Source organism: Oncorhynchus keta, chromosome 36 (assembly GCF_023373465.1).
Source record: "Oncorhynchus keta strain PuntledgeMale-10-30-2019 chromosome 36, Oket_V2, whole genome shotgun sequence".
Lineage (NCBI taxonomy): Eukaryota > Metazoa > Chordata > Actinopteri > Salmoniformes > Salmonidae > Oncorhynchus > Oncorhynchus keta.
Genome location: NC_068456.1, coordinates 6,086,005 through 6,108,658, shown reverse-complemented (window position 1 = coordinate 6,108,658; position 22,654 = coordinate 6,086,005). Strand labels below are relative to the sequence as shown.

The following is a 22,654-nucleotide window of genomic DNA, read 5'->3' as shown; positions in this document are numbered from 1 at the left end:
CTACCTCTCCGCTACACCCTCATTAGCCAAAATGTCGTTATCCAAACGGAGAAAAGTAGATAAGGAGTGTAGAATTTTCAAAGAAAAAATGGACCACGTTATTTATTTACAGAGATGCACGGAAAACCTTGTGCTTGGTGTGTTTGCAAAGACTCATCACGGCGAAAACTAGACTAACACCTTTAAAATGCTGCCTTAGATACTGGGAAAGAATAGCTCTGTGAAGATGAACATAATGTTAGTCAGCAGCTTCAAAACAAAAGTTGTGTGATGGAATTCTACTGTTCATACAACTCCATAAATTTTCAGTATGTATTGTATGTCTGTATGTTTCCCGGATGATTTAAAAAGTCTCATTTAATCTTAAAGTGCATTACTATATTTTTTCAGTACCAATTAAAGTATGTCAGTTGCAATGCATATTTGTGAAGGGGAAAAGTCATCATTTTTTCAGAAATGTTTTAAAATCACTCTCCTTAGTTTGTAAAAGGATGTGTAAGTGGTTTAAAATTCCTTTCTTTAAAGTCTCATTTAATCTTATGCATTACTTTTTTCAGTACCAATTAAAGTTTTGTGCCTTTGTACAATCAGTGGGATCAGTTGCAATGCCACATTTGTCTAAGGAAATATGAGGTGTTTCATGAAATGTTTTGTAAAAGGATAGTTCATTAAATTTCAATATTTTCCTAATGTTCTTGTGCTTCTTTACACCAAAACAAAGGAAAGACATGATATTTTGGTTATTTATAGCAGAGTATGGTATAATTTTAATGGTCCGGCCCACTTGACATCTCCCTAGGCCGTATGTGGCCCACGATGCGAAATGAGTTTGACACCCCTGGTCTAGAGTGTCTCCCCCTTTAAAGAGGGGGATGACCGCGGCAGCTTTCCAATCTATGGGAATCTCAGATGACACAAAAGAGAGGTTGAACAGGCTAGTAATAGGGGTTGCAACAATTTCGGCAGATCATTTTAGAAAGAGAGGGTCCAGATTGTCTTGCCCGGCTGATTTGTAGGTGTCCAGATTTTGCAGTTCTTTCAGAACATCAACTATCTGGATTTGGGTGAAGGAGAAGTGGGGGAGGTTTGAGCGAGTTGCTGTGGTGAGCGCAGGGCTGTTGACCAGGGTAGCGGTAGCCAGGTGGAAAGCTTGGCCAGCCGTAGAAAAATGCTTATTGAAATTCTCAATTATTGTGGATTTATCAGTAGTGACAGTGTTTCCTAGCCTCAGTGCAGTGGGCAGCCGGGAGGAGGTGCTCTTATTCTCCATGGACTTTAGTGTCCCAGAACTTTTTTGAGTTTGTACGACAGGATGCAAATTTCTGTTTAAAAAAGCTAACCTTAGCTTTCCTAACTACCTGTGTATATAACTTCCCTGAAAAGTTGCATATCACAGGGGCTATTCGATGCTAATGCAGAACACCACGGGATGTTTTTGTGCTGGTCAAGGGCAGACAGGTCTGGAGTGAACCAAGGGCTATATCTGTTCCTGGTTCCACTTTTTTTAATGGAGCATGCTTATTTAAGATGGAGAGGAAGGCACTTTTAAAGAATAACCAGACATCCTCTACTGACGGGATGAGGTCAATGTCATTCCAGCATACCCCGGCCAGGTCGATGAGAAAGGCCTGTTCGCTGAAGTATTTTAGGGAGCGTTTGACCGCAGACCCATTACGGATGCAGGCAATGAGGCAGTGATTGCTGAGATCTTGGTTGAAAACAGCAGAGGTGTATTTGGAGGGTGAGTTATTTAGGATGATATCTATGAGGGTACCCGTGTTTACCGATTTGGGGTTGTATCTGGTAGGTTCATTGATCATTTTTGTGAGAATGAGGGCATCCAGCTTAGACTGTAGGATGGCTGGGGTGTTAAGCATGTCCCAGTTTAGGTCACCTAGCAGCACAAGCTCAGAAGATGGATGGGGGGGCAATCAATTCACATATGGTGTCCAGGGCACAGCTGGTGGCAGAGGGTGGTCTATAGCAAGCGGCAATGGTGAGAGACTTGTTTCTGGAAAGGTGAATCTTTAGAAGTAGAAGCTTCAATTGTTTTGGTACAGACCTGGATAGTAAGACAGAACTCTGCAGGCTATCTCTGCAGTAGATTGCAACACCGCCCCCTCTGGCAGTTCTATCTTGGCGGAAAATGTTATAGTTAGGGATGGAACTTTCAGGGGTTTTGGTGGTTTTCCTAAGCCAGGATTCAGACACGGCTAAGGCATCCGGGTTGGCAGAATGTGCTAATGCATTGAATAAAGCAAACTTAGGGAGTATGCTTCAATTGACCTTCAATTGACTCAAATGATATTAATTAGCCTATCAGAAGCTTCTTAAGCCATGTCATCATTTTCTGGAATTTTCCAAGCTGTTTAAAGGCACAGTCAACTTTAGTATATGTAAACTTCTGGCCCACTGGAATTGTGATTCAGTGAATTATAAGTGAAATACTCTGTCTGTAAACAATTTTTGGAAACATTACTTGTGTCATGCACAAAGTAGATGTCCTAACCAACTTACCAAAACTATAGTTTGTTAACAAGAAATTTGTGGAGTGGTTGAAAAATGAGTTTAAATGCCTCTAACCTAAGTGTATGTAAACTTCCTACTTCAACTGTAATGCAAAGCTCTTAGACCCATAAATAATCACAGCTGTAATCACTGCCAAAGGCGATTCTAACATTTATTGACTCAAAGTTGTGAGTATTTATGTGAATGTGATACTTTTGGTCATGTAGTGTATGTAGATACCTGCTCGTCGGACATCACATTCCAAAATCATGGGCATTAATATAGAGTTGGTCCCACCTTTGCTGCTATAACAGTCTCCACTCTTCTGGGAAGGCTTTCCACTAGATGTTGGAACATTTGCTGCGTGGACTTGCTTCCATTCAGCCACAAGAGTATTAGCGAAGTCGGGCACTGATGTTGGGCAATTAGGTCTGGCTCGCAGTCTGCGTTCCAATTCATCCCAACGGTGTTCGATGGGGTTGAGGTCAGGGCTCTGTGCAGGCCAGTCACATTCTTCCACATCGATCTCGACAAGCCATTTCTGTATTGACCTCGCTTTGTGCATGGGGGCATTGTCATGCTGAAACAGGACAGGGCCTTCCCCAAACTGTTGCCACAAAGTTGGAAGCACAGAATCGTCTAGAATGTCATTGTACACTATATAGTTAAGATTTCCCTTCACTGGAGCTAAGGGGCCTAGCCTAAACCATGGATAACAGCCGCAGACCATTATTCCTCATCCACCAAACATTACAGTTGGCACTATGCATTGGGGCAGGAAGCTTGCATCCGCCAAACCCAGATTCGTCTGTAGGACTGCCAGATGGTTAAGTGTGATTCATCACTCCAGAGAACGCATTTCCAATCCAATGGGGCGACCTTTACACCACTCCAGCCGGAATTACGCATGGTGATCTCAGGCTTGTGTGCGGCTGCTTGGCCATGGAAAACCCATTTCATGAAGCTCCTGATGAAGTGTTTATTGTGCTGACATTGTTTCCAGAGGCTGTTTAGAACTCGTTATTGCAACCGAGGACAGACGATTTTAACACGCTTCAGTGCTTGCGGGTCCCGTTCTGTGAGCTTGTGTAGCCTACCACTTCGCGGCTGAGCCGTTGTTGCACCTAGACGTTTCCACTTCACAATAATAGCACTTTGACCAGGGCAGCTCTAGCAGGGCATACATTTGATGAACTGAAGCATCTTGGAAAGGTGGCATCATATGACGGTCCTACGTTGGAAGTCACTGAGCTCTTCTGTAAAGCCATTCTACTGCCAATGTTTGTCTACGGAGATTGAATGGCTGTGTGCTCGATTTTTGAACACCTGTCAGCAACGGGTGTGGCAGAAATACCCGAAACCACAAATTTAAGGGGTGTCCACATACGTTTGTATATATATTTGCTAACATTTCTAAAAACATGTTTTAATTTTGTCATAATGGGGTACTGTGTGTAGATGGGTGAGGAGCAAAATATATCAAACCCATTTTGAATTCGGGCTGTAATGTGGAATAAGTCAAGAGGTATGAGCAGTTTCAGAAGGCATTGACTAAATAGATTTAATGTTGTGTGGTTATACTTGTTGTTTTGGTGAAACTTGTATTGGTTCCTCATAGTGGCTCCCATGTCATCTACCTTCTTCTCAAAGAGTCCTTCTCAAGCAAAGTTTGATATTCATATTGAGCACTCCACAATTAGTTTTGTAAATTCAACCACCTCTCCTTATATCACCTCTGTGGCACAGCACTTCCTGAAAAGCTAAAGTAGACATAAACCCCCACCTGGTTTTGATTAAAAAAGTGTACCACCTTGCTTGGTGATTAGAGAAAAATCCCCTTGCTTTTAATTAGTTCTCTGGAGTAGAAAGTAACCACATGGATCCTGTTTGTGTTTGTGGAGGCCCCAATGCTGCATTCCTCATCTGAAACACTGGGGCCTGTCCGGACTTGCCTGCTCATCATAGACCAACAAATGGAATACAGCTATAGTAGATTGTACTAGATTAAGCCCTCTGATTCTCCTGAAACTGAAATGTTATTTCCCATAATGCACTGCTGAAATATACAAATTGCCACCAATATAAATGGTTTGTGCTATACATGTTAATCATATTTTGTTGACCTGCATATTGCTATTTATTCATCTCCCTCACATATAGCATAAGGAACCGATCAAACCTGCTATACGGTCCTCACCAGTTTTAATGTCATGACCCTAAACAAACGGCAAAGTAACCTAAACGGGTTTGTAGAGTTGCAAGCGTGATGTAGTCATTGAATGCATGGCATATACTCACATTTTGACTACTTTAATACACTAATTTGTCCAAATACTTATGATTTCGTCAAACAAGGGGAGTAGATACTGTGGTATCCCGGGAGGTCTATCCCGGGAGGTCTATCCCGGGAGGTCTATCCCGGGAGGTCTATCCCGGGAGGTCTATCCCGGGAGGTCTATCCCGGGAGGTCTATCCCCGGAGGTTGGCTGATAGCGGGGAGGTACGTGCGACGACATTGGCTCCCTCTGCTGGGAGTAACTGTGCTGGGCACCCCGATGCTGACGGCACCAATTAAGGGAGATTGTCAACCAATACAAAACCTCCGATTTGGTGGCGGACGTAGCCCAGCTGAAAGGTGGCACGTCCCAGGAGTCGAGCCCGACTCAGTTCCTGGTCAAGTTAATGGAAGAAGATGACGTGGAGACTTATTTGTGCACCTTCGAAAGGACAGCGCAGGGTGAAGGGTGGCCCAAGCAGGAAGGCCTTTTGGCACCCTACCTCTCCGGGAAGGCCCAGAAGACCTACTTCGACTTGAACGCTGACCAGGCAGAGAATTATGAGGGACTCAAACATGAGATCCTGAGTCACCTTACCCAAGGGCTGTCTACTGACTGACGTACTGTCCCTCCCAATAATCAATAAGGTTGTCCTGGATCGGTATGTTCGGGGCCCTCTCCTACGAGCATGCAGGACCCCCAAAGCGTGGAGGATTTGCTGACTGAGGTGGAAACTCACCAGAACACCCAGGACCTGCTGAAAGGGCCCCAGGTAGAGAGAGCAGACGCGGTGAGGGGGAAGAAAGGTACCGAGAGAGATGAGGGGCTGAATGGGGCCCAGATGGAACCAGCCGTGGCCGTGAAGCTTGCGTGGAGCTGCCCTGGACGGGAGGAGTCCATGCCCTCCGCGCACTGTCGCCTGTGCAACCCATGCCCAGCCGCGAGAGGTCTCCACTGTGGGCCCGAGTCGGACCAGGGGGGACACGTTATTTTGTTACGTTTATTTGATGTTTCCCAGTAAAGGCGTTTTTCCTGACTAAGAGCCTCCCTGTCTCTGTGTCCATCTCTGTGCACTCAAACCAAACACCCCACGGTTTACCACAATACATAAAGTGTTTTTATGTCTAAAGAAGATATGTATGAAAATACTTTATTATTCCCTTGTTAATCGTTCGATCTCAAATCAAAAATGCGTGAGCAGAGACAAAACAAAAAATGTGCGCTTCACTGTCCAAATGCATATGGCGAGGACTATACCTTGCAGTATGTTATGTGTACTTGCAAACACATTGTTTTACGAAGGCTAATCTTTTCCCCAGTGCGTGCATTTTCTAGGATTTACCAGTGAAATTGTCATTTGTGAACCAAACCTATCTTCGGTGAATGTTATTGGCCTCTATAAATTGCTGTGTGTATTTTTCCCATGGAAAAGTGTCACAGGGTGCCTTGTGCCTGCTCTGTGAGCCAGCAGTCCTGTTTGCCTTGCTCGTTGGGAAATCATTAGCGTTAGCTCATTCACACATACCACAGCGCACTGTTGTCAAGTAAGAGGGAGACATTTCCGGGTTTGTTTAGTTAATTAAGAACAACAGCTTTATGCTTAATCCTATATCCACTAATGGAGTTTGTAAGAAACTTAAAGCAGTTTAGATCCATGTCCGGGTTTAATGGCCAGATGGGAAATTAGATAAAGCTCCCAGTTTGAGGTTGGAGTGCGTGCGTAAGTGTGGGGGACGGGCAATTGGGGCCAAACAGTTCCGGTGTTGCAAGAGAGTTTATAAATCTGGGTTAACAATGTTTATTCTACTTAGCATTTCCGTGAGAACATATTGTCATTTCCTCAGACTTCTCAAACTTTCCCCTTGGCAGGTGTTGATTTATGCTTGTTAATTATGATTTACATTTCCTCACACTATAAAACGACTGTCATCGTGTTGTCCCCCCCCCAAAAAAAAATACAGAAACACTATCCACTTGTTCCATTGCTCTTTTCTAAGAACATTAGCTCATCTACTCCCACACACAGGTTGCCCAGGATTCAGAGTTCATCCACCCCTGTGCTTTTTAGGTTTAGCCTGGGGTGCTGTCTGCCTGCTGGTCCTCTCTCTTTCAATGAGTGTTCTATGTTTGGATCTGATGGCTGAAATGAATCTGCTGCTGCCGCCAAGCAGTTGACACTTGCCCCCCCCTTGTCTTTGGCCAGTGGAGTGGGGGATTTCAAGTAAGAAGTGGATTGTAATAAGCTTGGGCAATGTCCTGGCGATGACAGTGCTTTTCTCTGTTTCCTGTGACGCCCTCTACCTCTCTTGATCTCTCCCTCCCTCGCTTCCTTTCTGTAAAAAGTTATGGGAGATATTGTTTGGGCAGGGGGAGAGAAAAAAACAACAACATGGGGTAAGCCCCTGGGTCCAGGCACACCACTTTTCACCCTTGCATCCACTCCCCCCCCTCTCTCTGCCTCTAGAGTCAAGGTGTTGGGAAATTGGCTTAAGTTAGAGCTGCTGCCAGACTCATAAAAAAATTCAAAAATCTCAAATGGCAGGTGCAAATACCCTTCTTTGACACATTCTTACCTACTTCCTAGAGACCTTTATCGGACAGTCATATCCAGAAAGACTCACTGTGAAGTGTCTCGATGAAGCATTGTCATCAGTGGCGCGATGCAGTTCCTTCGACCGCTGCGCCACTCGGGAGGCGAAATCAGCAGTTTTTGATAACTTCCCTTGTTCCAAATAGCCCTAGTCTCCCTTGTGAATTGTCGAGTGCTAAATGCATTTAAACCTAATATTAGGAAGTTGAGCAATACATGGAGTAGTAATGGAAAGCTGGGATGCCCTCCCATTTGAAAAACCACCATAACTGCTTTCAAAAGTGTTTTTCCCACAATTGCGCTTGTTTGTGAGGAGACACTCAAGAAATGGTAATCCGTAGACTACGACAACAAATATGTAAGGGAAATTCTAAGATGTCACACAGGCTCTTTTCAGAGGAAAAGTCCATGTGGGCTGTTCCATATTCTTTGGGTTGTGCGACAACAGTTTGGCAGATTCGGTGCACCACTGCTAAATGAATCCAGGGAAAACACTGCGTAAGTAGCAACATGCTCTGAGTTTACCAAGCATTTTCAATATGAGCTGTTGATTAGCACAGAGTGTAGGTGAAGTCTATTGGGGTCAGATCTTGATCTGAGATCTAAAGGTAGGATTAGAACTGTTTAGGTGGCTGCTCTACACCAGGATGGACCTTTTAGCCTGTGCTACATGGATGAATTGATTTGCAAAAATAAACAGACCATGAAATGTAGCAATTGCTGGTGTCGCCCCACCTTTCTGGATCTCTTCCATCCAAAATGAAAGTTCCCCCTGTGGAGGAAATCTCCAGAATGGGTTGGTGAGCCAACACCGTTATGTGCTCGGCCGATGATGAGCAGCTTTGCCGTTTTGTACTGGCACCTCCAGATTCACGTACTTCTCGTTATGCACTGCCAGAACTCTCTGATTTAAACTCTTCTCCACCATTTACGATGGGAGTTGTGCGGCAACTAGTGTGGAGCTCCGACGTCACATCAAATTAGCACGACATTGATCTGTGTAATTGCTGGCTTTTCTTTGGGCGCTGAAATCAGTATTTCAATTTGTAACCCTTTTTTTCTCCCCAATTTCGTGGTATCCAATTGGTAAGTGTAGTCTGGTCTTATCTCTGCAACTCCCGTATGTACTCGGGAGAGGCGAAGTTCGAGAGCCATGCGTCCTCTGAAACACCACCCTGCCAAGCCGCACTGCTCCTTGACACACTGCTCGCTTAACCCGTAAGCCAGCCGTACCAGTGTGTCGAAGGAAACACTGTCCCACTGGCGACCGCCCGCCACAGGAGTTGCTAGTGCGCGATGGGTCAAAGGGCATCCCGGCCGGCCACACCCTCCCCTAACCCGGATGACTCTGGGCCAATTGTGCGCCACCTCATGGGTCTCCCGGTCGCGGCCGGCTGTGACACAGCCCAGGATCTAACCCGGGATCTGTAGTGACGCCTCTAGCACTGCGATGCAGTGCCTTAGACCGCTGCGCCACTCGGGAGGTGAAATCAGTAGTTTTTGCTAACTTCATTTTATGTGACGTCAGAGCTCCAGTCCGCCCACGCTTGTCGCTACTCCATCGAAAATCATGGAGTTGAGTTTAGTTGGCTATGCCAGAGCAGAGTTACATGCTGAATAATAATACTTAACTTGGCCTAACCACTGAGAGACGGGAAAAATTCCTGCGGTTAATATTGAGAAATCCACCATGCTCCTTCACAGCCCTCACCTGTGAGATGTTCCATATGAACTGTGATTAGTACACACCTCTGTTATGCTACTGTGTTTCTCAACTCCACTCCCATGACTTCACTTTAGATTTATAGCTGTTAATCATATTATATTGAATAGGACTACATAAAAACAAATTAAAGAGTTGTTGTTTTTCCCTAGAGTGTTTGCACTCCTGACAATCACTAATGTTCCTCGACTAAAACTATAATTTGTACAGTTTATTCTACGCGGTTAGACACTGCTTCTTTACAGGCTTGTTATTCACTGTCACTCCTTCAAGTTGTGGTTATAAATGTGTTAAGTATGGGTAAATAGGGTTATAGGGTTTTGGGGCATGTTGGCTCTGAAAGGTGTTACCCTCAAGGCTCCCTAGATACTAACTGTTGGGACCTTTTAGGTCATCTGGCAGACTACCTCCCTTAACCTTAATAGTCAGTATTTTATTTTGGATTAGATGTTGCAGAAGCAGCAGCTACTCTTCCTGGGGTCCACACAATACATAAAACATGAAATTATGCAGAACACCAATAGACAAGGTCTCAAAGACAGAACTGCACACATTTAAAATAAGAATAAAGTCCTACCTACAGTTACCCACATCACTGACAGTTACTCACATCACTGACAGTTACTCACATCACTGACAGTTACCCACATCACTGACAGTTACCCACATCACTGACAGTTACCCACATCACTGACAGTTACCCACATCACTGACAGTTACTCACATCACTGACAGTTACTCACATCACTGACAGTTACTCACTGACAGTTACTCACATCACTGACACTCACTGACAGTTACCCACATCACTGACAGTTACCCACATCACTGACAGTGACTCACATCACTGACAGTCACATCACTGACAGTTACCCACATCACTGACAGTTACCCACATCACTGACAGTTACCCACATCACTGACAGTTACCCACATCACTGACAGTGACTACATCACTGACAGTTACTGACAGTGACTACCACTGACATCACTCACTGACAGTTACTCACATCACTGACAGTTACTCACATCACTGACAGTTACCCACATCACTGACAGTTACCCACATCACTGACAGTTACCCACATCACTGACAGTTACCCACATCACTGACAGTTACCCACATCACTGACAGTTACTCACATCACTGACAGTTACTCACATCACTGACAGTTACCCACATCACTGACAGTTACTCACATCACTGACAGTTACTCACATCACTGACAGTTACCCACATCACTGACAGTTACCCACATCACTGACAGTGACTCACATCACTGACAGTTACCCACATCACTGACAGTTACCCACATCACTGACAGTTACCCACATCACTGACAGTTACCCACATCACTGACAGTTACCCACATTACTGACAGTTACCCACATTACTGACAGTTACCCACATCACTGACAGTTACCCACATCACTGACCGTTACCCACATGTCAATACATACACTGAGTCCACAAAACATCAAGAACACCTGCTCTGTCTGTGACAGACTGACCAGGTGAAAGCTGTGATCCCTTATTGATGTCACTTGTTAAGTCTACTTCAGTCAGCGTAAATGAAGGGGCGTAGACCAGTTTAAAGAAGGGTTTCTAATCCTTGAGACAATTGAGACATGCATTGTGTGTATGTGTGGCAAGATTTAAGTGCCTTTTGAATGGAGTATGGTAGTAGGTGCCAGGCACACCGGTTTGTGACAAGAACGGCAACGCTGCTGGGTTTTTCACGCTCTACAGCACCCAAAGGACATCCAGCCAACTTGGCACAACTGTGGGAAGCATTGCAGTCAACATGGGGAGTGTGGAGTCCACATGCCCTGACGAATTAGAGCAAAAGAAGGGGCGTGCCACTCTATTAGGAAGGTGTTCCTAATCTTTGGTTTACTCAGTGTATACATGTGCCTAATATCTATCTATCTATTCAGATAGCGGAGAAGCAAACCATTTTATCATCCATCCACCGGCCGTATTTATTCATTAACAGGTAGCAAGTCGGTCAGTGGTGTAGGACTTGAGAAAACATATCATCACACACCAATGTTTTCATTGGAAGCCAGTCGGCTAAAAGCTGCAGATAGCATCTCCGCTATCTCATCGCGCTGCCATAAGAAAATAAACAATTACCGTTTTGTTACAGTTATATACAATTCACCCGCCAATGCTTTGGCAGATAATAGATAAAGATGCTTTTGTGAGTGTGGTGTGGGTGGCACTTGATTTCTCGCTGTCTTATTTTGCAACACCCACTGTATAGGTGGTATACATTTTAAAGCACGTATGAATCACATGGAGCATATGCACAGAGCATACACACAATTCTAATACTTTCCTGCTAATCAGGCAACAGAATTTGAGCATTGGCAGTTGGTGCAACACACTTTTCTCAGAACCCACAGCTACAGGCTGGGGATAAAACACACACCATCTTCCATGGTTTTATTTAGCCCCTTCCTTGTTCCCAGTATCCCTTGTATATTAAATCTGCATTCTGGGATTCAAAAAACAACTAAACACAATACTTTACTTGTTTTGGACTAACAATCCAAGAGATTATTCTGACCATATTTTGGAGCTATACCCTGGAAACCATTCTAGAATTGAAATGACATTGAACAGCTTCCCAAAGTACAGATTGGAGCTTTAATTGGGATAGAGAACAATGGAAAAGAGGGAAAGCAGCTGATCTTATCTCTCCTTCTCAAGTTGTTTAATGAGGAGCTTGTCTGAATGTGTACAATTTGATTGGTTGGCTTCCAGCCCTTCCTGGGTGGAGTGGTGGCTAGTGACCCAGGGAATGAGTGGTGTGAGTCAGGGGTGGAAGGTAGCCTCGAATTTAGAGTGTTGGGCCAGTAACCGAAAGGTTGCTGGTTCAAATACCAGAGCCAACAAGGTGTGATGAGAGGGATTTTGTTTCACTGAGTCGTGGCTGAATGACGAAATGAATAACATACAGCTGGCGGGTTATACACTGTATCGGCAGGATAGAACTGCAGCCTCTGGTAAGACAAGGGGTGACGGTCTATTTATATTTGTAAACAACAGCTGGTGCACGATATCCAAGGAAGTCTCAAGGTTTTGCTCGCCTGAGGTAGAATACCTCATGATAAGCTGTAGACCTCACTATCTACCGAGAGAGTTTTCATCTATATTCTTCGTAGCTGTCTATTTACCACCACAAACCGATGCTGGCACTCAGACCGCACTCAATGAGTTGTATACAGCCATAAGGAAACACTCATCCAAAGGTGGCGCTCCTAGTGGCCGGTGACTTTAATGCAGGGAAACTTAAATCCGTTTGACCTCATTTCCTGCTGCGCAAAATGTGCAACCAGAGGGGGAAAAAAACTCTAGACCACCTTTAATCAACACACAGAGACGTGTACAAAGCTCTCCCTCACCCTCCATTTGGCAAATCTGACCATAATTCTATCCTCTTGATTCCTGCATACAAGCAAAAATTAAAGCAGGAAGCACCAGTGACTCGGTCAATAAAAAAAGTGGTCAGATGAAGCAGATCCATATCCAGTCTGTGCTAGCAAAACAGAACTGTTTTGCTAGCACAGACTGGATATGGATATTCTAGGATTCCTCCGATTGCATTGAGGAGTACAACACATCAGTCACTGGCTTCATTAATAAGTGCATTGACGACATCGTCCCCACAGTGGCTGTACGTACATACCCAAACTAGAAGCCATGGATTACAGGCAACATTCACACTGAGCTAAAGGGTAGAGCTGCCGCTTTCCAGGAGTGAAACTCTAACCCGGAATCTTATAAAAAATCCTGCTCTATAGGGAGGAGATCAGACACCTGATCGTGTGGTGCAAGGAAAACAACCTCTCCCTCAACATGATCAAGACAAAGGAGATGATTGTGTACTACAGGAAAAGGAGGACCGAGCAGGCCCCCATTCTCATCAACGGGGCTGTCAACGGGGTGTCCACATCACCAACAAACTAACATGGTCCAAGCACACCAAGATAGTTGTGAAGAGGGCACGACAAAACATTTTCAGGAGACTAAAATTTGGCATGGGTCCTCAGATCCTCAAGGTTCTACAGCTGCACCATCGGGAGCATCCTGATGGGTTATATCTCTGCCTGGTATGGCAACTGTTTGTGCTCCTACATCAAGGTACTACAGAGAATAGTGCGTACGGCCCATTACGTCACTGGGGCCAAGCTTCCTGCCATCCAGGACCTTTATACCAGGTAGTGTCAGAGGAAGGCCCTAAAAATGGTCAAAGACTCCAGCCACCCTAGTCATAGACGGTTCTCTCTGCTACTGCACAGCAAGCGGTACGGGAGCGCCAAGTCTAGGTCCAAGAGGCTTCTAAACAGCTTCTGCCCCCAAACCATAAGACTCCTGAACATCTAATCAAATGACTACCCAGACTATTTGCATTGCCCCTGCCCCCCTCTTACGCTGCTGCTACTCTGTTATTATCTATGCATAGTCACTTTAAAAACTCTAGCTACATGTACATATTACCTCGACTAACCGGTGCCCCCGCACATTGACTCTGTACCTGTACCCCCTGTATATAGCCTCGATATTGTTATTTTACTGCTGCTCTTTATTTGTTATTATACATTTTTTCATTTAAATAGGTATTTTTGATTTGAGCAACGCACTTTGCCCTAATTGCTCCATGGGTGCTGTAAAATGGCAACACTGGCCGTGACCCCACTCCCTACAGGTGTCTCAGGGCAAGTTGAGATATGCAAAGAAACGCATTTCAATTGCACACTTGTGTGTAACAGGACAAATATAAGCACCTCCAAATTTCTCTCTTTGTTATGGAAAGCCTAAATTAGTTCAGGAGTAAACATGTGCTTAACAAGTCACATAATAAGTTGCATGGACTCACTCTGTGTGCAATAATAGTGTTTAACATGATTTTTTTGAATGACTACCTCATCTCTGTACCCCACACATACAATTATCTGTAAGGTCCCCCAGTCCAGCAGGGAATTTCAAACACAGATTCAACCACAAAGACCAGGGAGGTTTCCAATGCCTGACTGAGCATACAAGTATCTGACTGAGCGGTGGTAGGCAGAAGCACGCGCTAAACATTCATTCAAACAGCACTTTCATGCGTTTTGCCAGCAGCTCTTCGTTGTGCGTCAAGCATTGCGCTGATTATGACTTCAAGCCTATCAACTCCCGAGATGAGGCTGGTGTAACCGAAGTGAAATGGTTAGCTAGTTAGCGCGCGCTAACGAGAGGGACGGCAGCTATACTGTTACACTGGCAATACTAAAGTGCCTATAAGAACATCCAATAGTCAAATGGTTAATGAAATACAAATGGTATAGAGGGAAATAGTCCTATAATTCCTATAATAACTACAACCTAAAACTTCTTACCTGGGAATAAGACTCATGTTAAAAGGAACCACCAGCTTTCATATGTTCTCATCTGAGCAAGGAACTGAAATGTTAGCTTTCTTACATGGCACATATTGCACTTTTACTTTCTTCTCCAACACTTTGTTTTTGCATTATTTAAACCAAATTGAACATGTTTCATTATTTACTTGAGGTTCAATTTATTTTATTGATGTATTATATTAAGTTAAAATAAGTGTTCATTCAGTATTGTTGTAATTGTCACTATTACAAATACAGTGGAACAAAAAAGTAAGCATAGTTTGTTATTGACCAAATACTTATTTTCCACCATAATTTGCAAATAAATTCATTAAAAATGTGATTTTCTGGTACCTATGATGAAAATTACAGGCCTCTCTCATCTTTTTAATTGGGTGAACTTGCACAATTGGTGGCTGACTAAATTATTTTTTGCCCCACTGTATATTTTTTTAACCGGTATCGGCTTTTTTGGTCCTCCAATAATCGGTATCGGCGTTGAAAAATCATAATCGGTCGACCTCTAGTATCAATACACCCAGTCACTACAAAAGATACAGGCGTCCTTCCTAACTCAGTTGCCGGAGGAAGGAAACTTCTCAAGGATTTCACCATGAGGCCAATGGTGACTTTTTAAAACAGTTAATGGTAGAAAACTGAAGATGGATCAACAGCATTGTAGTTACTCCACAATACGTACCTAAATGACAGTGAATAGAAGGAAGTCTGTACAGAATACAAATATTCCAAAACATGCATCCTGTTTGGAACAAGGCACTAAAGTAATACTGCCAAAAATTTGGCTTAGCAATTCACTTTTTGTCTAGAATACAAAGTGTTATGTTTTGAGCAAATCCATTACAACACATTCATGAGTAGCACTCTCCATATTTTCAAGCGTAGTGGTGGCTGCATCATGTTATGGGTATGCTTGTAATCGTTAAGGACTGTGGAGTTTTTCAGAATAAAAAATAAACGTAATGGAGCTAAACACAGACAAAATCGTTGAGGAAAACCTGGTTCAGTCTGATTTCCACCAGACACTGAGTTTAATTCACCTTTCATCAGAACAATAACCTTAAACACAAGGCCAAATCTACATTGGAGCTGCTTACCAAGTAGACCATGAATGTTCCTCAGTGGCTTAGTTACAGTTTGAACTTAAATCTGCTTGAAAATCTATGGCAAGTTATATGAAAATGGTTGTCTAGCAATGATCAACAAACAATTTGACAGAGCTTAAAGCAATTTCAGGGAGAAAAAAAAGAGGCAAATGTTGCACAATCCAGGTGTGGAAAGCTCTTACAGACTTACCCAGAAAGACCCACAGCTGTAATCGCTGCCAAAGGTGCTTCTTCTACAAAGTAATGAAATAGGGGTGTCTCTCACTTTCAAAAGGCTTTATTGGCATGACAAAAATGACATATATTCATATTGCCAAAGCAACATTGTCGAGCAATTCTCTCAATTCTCTGTTTCTCTAGGTACGCTATAATGTGTGGAATCATGACAGAGTACGAGACTGTGCAGAACAGGATAAAGAATGGCTACATCTTCAAAGTAAGTGATTTTTTTTTTGACAGACCGTCTACACATAAAGCCATATCTTTATGTAGTCACTGATTCAAGTGTTTGTTTTGTGTGTACTTGAAGCATGTCAGACCTTACCTACATTAGCAGCACCTGAGGTGATGGCAGGCACACAGATGGAATGGTGGAATTTAGCAATAATAAGAGAGGGTAACTGAGGTGAGGTCGGGGCGTGTGCTTTTCCAGAACTTCCCCTGTGGTCTCGCTCAGTCAGTGTTGATTCCCAGCTATGTCGAGGGTCCTTCCCTGTCATACAACCACATGTTGACAGCTGAAGAATCACCCTCAGTCTTATTTAGGTCCGGTATCCCTCAAATTCAATGTAATTTTTTTCCCTATACATACGTTTATTGTCAGTACTTATATACACTGACTGCTGTACAGGCGTTAGCCTTATTGACTGTGGGCTCTATTCAGATCACTCCCCTCACTGTCCAGCAGCATACCACCCTACATCCCACTGCTGGCTTGCCTCTGAAGCTAAACAGGGTTGGTCCCTGGATGGGAGACCAGATGCTGCTGGAAGTGGCACTCTTTCGGAGGAGGCACTCTTTCATCTGGTCTATAAAAAAACATCCCAGTGCACCAAGGCAGTGATTGGGGACATTGCCATGTGACGGGTGCTGTCTTTCGGATGAGACGTTAAACGGGTGTCTTGACTCTCTGGCACTTATAGTAAGAGTAGGGGTGTTAACTCTGGTGTCCTGTGCTAAATTCCCAATCTGGCCCTCATACCATCATGGCCACCTAATCATCCACAGCTTAAAATTGGTTGTTTTCTCTCCCCTGTAACTATTCCCCAGGTTGTTGCTGTAAATGAGAATGTGTTCTCAGTCAACTTACCTGCTAAAATAAAGGTTAAATAAATAAAACACCCAGATGCATGGGTTGCATAATGGCTGAACCGCACGCAGCATATATATATATATATATATATGAGAGAGAGGATTTTGCTTTTGAGTGGAAAAGAACAGTGGGAGGGAGAGGGTTGCATGACAAATAGGAGCTTGTGATGCATGTGCGTGTGTGAGAGATTTTTGTGGCATAGTTGTGGGTAGCTGTGGAGCAGAGCAGATCAGGTCAGAGGGAAATGTGTGGTATCATGAATCAACACTTAATGCTGTCTGTCCTCTTCTGTGTTCAGGATCATCTGGATAAGGCCATCGAGCTGAAGCCACAGGATCCTATGTCTTACTACCTGCTGGGCCGCTGGTGCTACGCTGTATGTGACATACACACACATTAACCCAAGTCAACCATACAGTGAGGAAAACACTCCCTGAAAAGTGATCAATGTAGGAGCTTTGAGAAGGAGTCATTAGCAATACACACTCATTGACACACACTCATTGACAGACACACACACAAGCACCCTCCACATACCCTGCCATGTGTAGCTAGCTGCAGTCAAAGATGAGTGGCTATTTCTCCGAAGAAGGAAGAAAAAGTCACCCCTGATGATTTGTGAGAGTGAATTTAAAGGGCGTTCTGCTCTGTGTTCATGTTAAACATTGATCCGCTGTTTACGTTCAGGCAGCGGCCCCTCTTTGAAAGGGCCCACGGGGACGGCAAGGCAGTGCTCCACCTACAATTGCACATTTCTAAGATGAATGGGGCGGGGAAGGAACACTGCGTGCGTTTGACCCAGCAAGTCCATCACATTAGGCCCATTATCTTATTCCTGTAATCAAGTTTTATGGAAAGATGTGTGTGTGTGACTGCTTATCATGATGGGTTGGTTTGTGTCAGGATTAGAAATTGCTTCCATAGCGGGTTATATTGTCACCGCATCCTGAGTGACGGGGCTTTAGGAATTATTTTGAAAGTGTCTTTCCATAGTGACTTCTTTTTTTTCTTTTTTTTTTAAGATGGGGGGAGTAATTTTCAGATCCTTTATTCCCATGACCCCCCTCCTGTTTAAATGCTACTTGCACTGTTTACGCACTGTAGTATGAGAGTCATATTCACACCATGTCGTTTTAAATGTTTATCTGATTCACCATGTTCTGAAAGGGCTCTATACACTGGTTCTGTTCAGGTGGCTCAGCTGTCCTGGATCGAGAGGAAAATTGCTGCTACATTGTTTGGAGAGCCTCCAAGTGCCACGGTCCAAGATGCGCTGAAGAACTTCCTCAAGGTATTGGGATTCTCCTTGCTACCATAGATTGTGGTGTGTTTGGCAGTACCTGTTAGTGTGGAGTAAAGCATGTCAGGCCTTGCAAATGTAATTTACCAGTACATTTCTCATTTGCCCGACTGCTAGATTTGAATATGGACAGCTACTCTGTTTCTGTTACTTTCATAGTTCTGCACTGTATACTTTAGCCTGTTAGAATCATACAGTCCTTTCAAGTTTTTTTTATTTTAATTTAACTAGTCAAGTCAGTTAAGAACAAATTCTTATTTACAATGACGGCCTATCAGAGAACAGTCGTCCTGCCTTGTTCAGAACAGCAGATTTTTCCTTTTCTTTTTACCTTGTCAGTTCTGGGATTCGATCTAGCAACCTTTCGGTTACTGGTCCGACTCTCTAACCACTAAGGCTACCCTGCCTCCCCAAGTTCTCTCTCTTTAACTCAGCTTTTCTGATCACTGTACATTTCAACTTCGGAGAACTCCTCCCTGTGTTCTGCGCACTTGCTGTTAGATTTAAGATTTGAAGACCAAACCACAAGTATTTCGAGGCTTAGTCTGTGTTCCCACATTTCACATGTTTATATAGAGAGATGTGAAATGACTCCTGTCCAAGATTCTCTTGCTTCATGCCTCTTCCTCACGTCTTGTGTATCTCACCCATCAAAAGAATTGAAGTGGTCTCTGTTGTAACTTGTTTCTTCTGGCCGCAAGGACTCTGGTAGAGGCTGTTTAGCTTCAACAAACACATCCTGCTGTTCTACAACTTGTGCCACTATAACCAAGTACACGAACAGTAACTACACACTACCTAGTGCCCAGGTGTTGCCCTAGTATTCTTCTAATTGTACTATTAATACTCAGGCTATATAGGGTCTGAATTTAAGGTAGAGTCAAGTGAAATAGAATTGTCTATGGCTAGAGGCAGAATAGTGCTATGGTTAGCCCTTTCTGTAATTGTGTGTGCTGAGCAGGTTCTATGTTTCAATTGCAGTCATTTGCCCAAATCGTGTACCAACCCCCGTACCTGTCCTGGACTGATCTGATGCCATTAGATCGTAAACTGTGAGGCAGTGTTTTTGTCAGCGGTTGTGTTTTTGGTGCCGGTCCAATGGAAGAATACAGCCGTGTTATTGTGCTATAGGAGGACATGCTCATTGTAAAGGCTGGAATGGAATCAATGGAACGGTATCAAACGTATGGAAACCACGTTTGACTCACTTCCATTCATTCCATTCCAGCCATTGCAATGAGCCTACTCCTCCTATAGCTCTTCCCACCAGCCTCCTCTGGCCTTATGGTAACACTTAACTCAGACATTCTCAAAGCTTGCGGGGGAGATTTGTGCTTACAATGCAGGGCTACCTTCTCACAAGAGTATGACTCAGAATACAGAGATTCTGGACAAGGAGAGGGCATTTTGTTCCAGCCTCAGGAAGCTGAACTCCAGAAAGAGTTGATTACCAGCAAGTACAGTGTTCTCGTGTTTTATAATATTTTCACTCTTTCACAGGTGGAGGAGATCCGTCCCAGGTACTCCAAATTAAACTATGTGTTTTTAGCCAAGGTAAGTCGGACTGCCCATGTTGTTGTAATGTTTGCGTCTTAGATTAATCTACAGTATATCCCGTAATCAAACGGACTCTGTATGTGCACCGATGGTGATGATGATGAGGAGGAGGAATGTGTTTTTGATTGGTCAGTGTTACAGAGACCTGGGGCAGAAAGGTCAGGCCAGGAAAATGTGGGATGCTGCTGCCTCAATGGAAACTGTTTCCAAAGAGGTGGGTACTGACTGTATTGTCACTGGCTTATTCTTGTACTCTAAAGTCTTAGTTCTCTCACGTTTCTCATTGTTGTGGTTCAAAAAGAGATTGATTGTCTCTTTTTATTTCTCTCTCTCTCTCTCTCTCTCTCCAAGGATGAGGAGGCACAGAAGGAGCTTGACTACCTTCTCCCTGCGCTAGGTGTTTATTGAGGACATTTCGAAATGGTTACGTCCTCTCGCTAGGGAGAAACCCAGGATCATCTTCACTGGAAGCCACACTATGAATGGAATCCAAATCAATGTCTTCTTTGATTACCGATGGGACAGTACCTTCAATGGGGGCTTCAACATTTCTGAAATACCGGACTCTTGCTAATCCTCTCTGGGATTGGAGATTACTGGATTGGCTGTGCATGCTAGGGAACACTGTTCTGGAGAACAAGTTTATCACAGACACATCTTGATGTCTTATAAAAGCAGATATCTAAATTCTTTGACATCTGTTTGCTAAAGAGATTGTGGTAAAAAGGGACAGTTTTGACCTATCAGCAAGCAGTTACACACCCAGAATCCAATTTCATTGGCTGGTCCCATCTTTGATGTAAGTCAATCAATGGTGTTCAATGGGATGTATATTATCTCCCATATCTTGAAGCAATCTGCAGTCGAGTGTGGAGGACCAGGCAATACTGTAGCTAGAAAATGTTTTAATAATTATACTCACCCTGTTGGTGTCAGAAATGAATATGGTTCCCTGTAAACTGCATACGTATCAATAATTATTCTTGATTTGTTTTTTTTATTACACTGAAATAGCCTAGCCTAAGAACTGCTTTAAAAAAATGTTGATGCCTGTTTTTTTCCTGTTTTAACCCACCTACCAGTAAGTGCATTGGAAAACATCAGTGGTCTTTGTGGTTGAATCTGTTTGAAAATCACTGTTCGACTGAGGGACCTTGTAGATAATTGTATGTGTGGGGTACAGAGATGAGGTAGTCATTCAAAACATCATGTTAAACACTATTATTGACCACAGTGAGTCTTATGTGACTTGTTAAGCACATTTTTACTCCTGAACTTATTTAGCCTTGGCATAACGGAGGGGTTGAATAGTTATTGACATTTCAGCTTTTCAATTTTCATTTTTTATTTTTAAATGATTTAAATAAATAAATAAATAAAAAGGCTATAACATGACTAATTGGAACAATTCAAGGGGTTTAACTACTTTCTGAAGGCACTATAACTATATGTTACCCTATTTCATATCAAGTACACTACATTTGACCAGGGCCGTAGTCCACTAAATATGGAATAGGGGCTCTGGTCAGATGTAGTGCACTAAATAGGGAATAGGGGCTCTGGTCAGATGTAGTGCACTAAATATGGAATATGGTGCCATTTCAGATGGAGATTTGGATATTTCTTTAAGTGTTCTTTGACCTGCACTGAGTGGACCACTAGTGTAGCTCTGCTGGTTGGCAGGTTTTGTGTTCCTGTCACTGTCTGTACATAGACTGAGATGATGGTCCCATCAGATAGGAGGAAGGACTTGATAGGGAAAGAAACATGACTCCTAGGCAGAATCTCAATTTCATACTCATCGCGTCCTCTTCTCCTTCTCAATTGGCAGAGGTCAGAGGGAAGGGACCTCTGGCTTTCTCATCCGATGGGTTTTGAAAATGAGGTGAGGGAGAAGGACTCGAGGAGTATGAAATTGAGATACTCCCTAGGAGTCCAGTTTCCTTCCCTATCAAGTCTTCTGGGAACCATTAACTGGTGCATACTTTATCTGAGAGGTGAAATACATGAATGGTATCATTTATTTTGCCTCAGATTTGTCTGTGTTCCAGTAATATGAATGTATGCTTTAGTTGTATCTAGGGTTGTAGACATTGTACCCACTGGGCGCACACTGGTTGAATCATCGTTATTTCCACGTCATTTAAATGAAATTACGTTGAACCAACTTGGAATATATGTTGAATTGATGTCTGTGCCCAGTGGGCAGTGAAGTAAATTTTAAGTGAAAGGACTGAGGGGGTGTGGTATATGGCCAATATACCACGGCTAAGGACTGTTCTTACACACACAACGCAATGCGGATTTCCTGGATACTGCCCATTAGCTGTGGTATATTGGCCATGTACCACAAATCCTGAGGTGCCTAATTGCTATTATAAACTGGTTACCAAAATAATTTGAGCAGTAAAAAGACGTGTTTTCTAATACCTGTGGTATATGGTCTGATATACCACGGCTGTCAGCCAATCAGCATTCAGGGCTCTAACCACCCAGTTTATAATATCTTGTAAATTAAATACAGTACATAAAATATTATAGACACTACGCGAGCCATGTATTTAGAAATTAAAATGCATGGCTCTGGAAACTATTCTATAGACACTACTGATCAATGTTATTTGAGTCTGCCATTTTTCAATAAATATGTGGAATCGTGTGTGTGTGTGTGTGTGTGTGATGGGGGGGGTGTTGCTGGAATACATGCACACACAACTATTTTTGTACGCAACACTTGATTAAAATCTAATAGGGACATTTTCATTCTATTATCAACCAAATATTTTGCCTGGTCTCGGGTCCAAATGTAATGGAATAGCAAGGTATGAAAGAATGTTCTTGCTTGATTACCAAAGGTGAAGTGTGGTGTTTTA

The 22,654-nt window shown here is 43.3% G+C and overlaps 1 protein-coding gene across 6 annotated transcripts in view; it reads left to right on the top strand.

Annotated features, from left to right (window-relative positions):
- Window positions 1-22,440, top strand: part of LOC118369531 (regulator of microtubule dynamics protein 2-like) — a 65,573-nt gene extending 43,133 nt beyond the window's left edge. For 5 of the 6 annotated variants that reach the window (XM_035753972.2, XM_035753971.2, XM_035753973.2 and 2 more), the window contains exons 6-11: window positions 15,973-16,048; window positions 17,223-17,300; window positions 18,117-18,215; window positions 19,725-19,778; window positions 19,915-19,995; window positions 20,133-22,440. In XM_035753972.2, coding sequence (XP_035609865.1) covers window positions 15,973-16,048; window positions 17,223-17,300; window positions 18,117-18,215; window positions 19,725-19,778; window positions 19,915-19,995; window positions 20,133-20,189 — 445 coding nt within the window. In that variant the 3' untranslated portion in view covers window positions 20,190-22,440. The remainder of the gene's footprint in view (window positions 1-15,972; window positions 16,049-17,222; window positions 17,301-18,116; window positions 18,216-19,724; window positions 19,779-19,914; window positions 19,996-20,132) is intronic. The other variant, XM_035753977.2, reaches the window with a different exon arrangement.
- The last annotated feature ends 214 nt before the right edge of the window (window positions 22,441-22,654 follow it).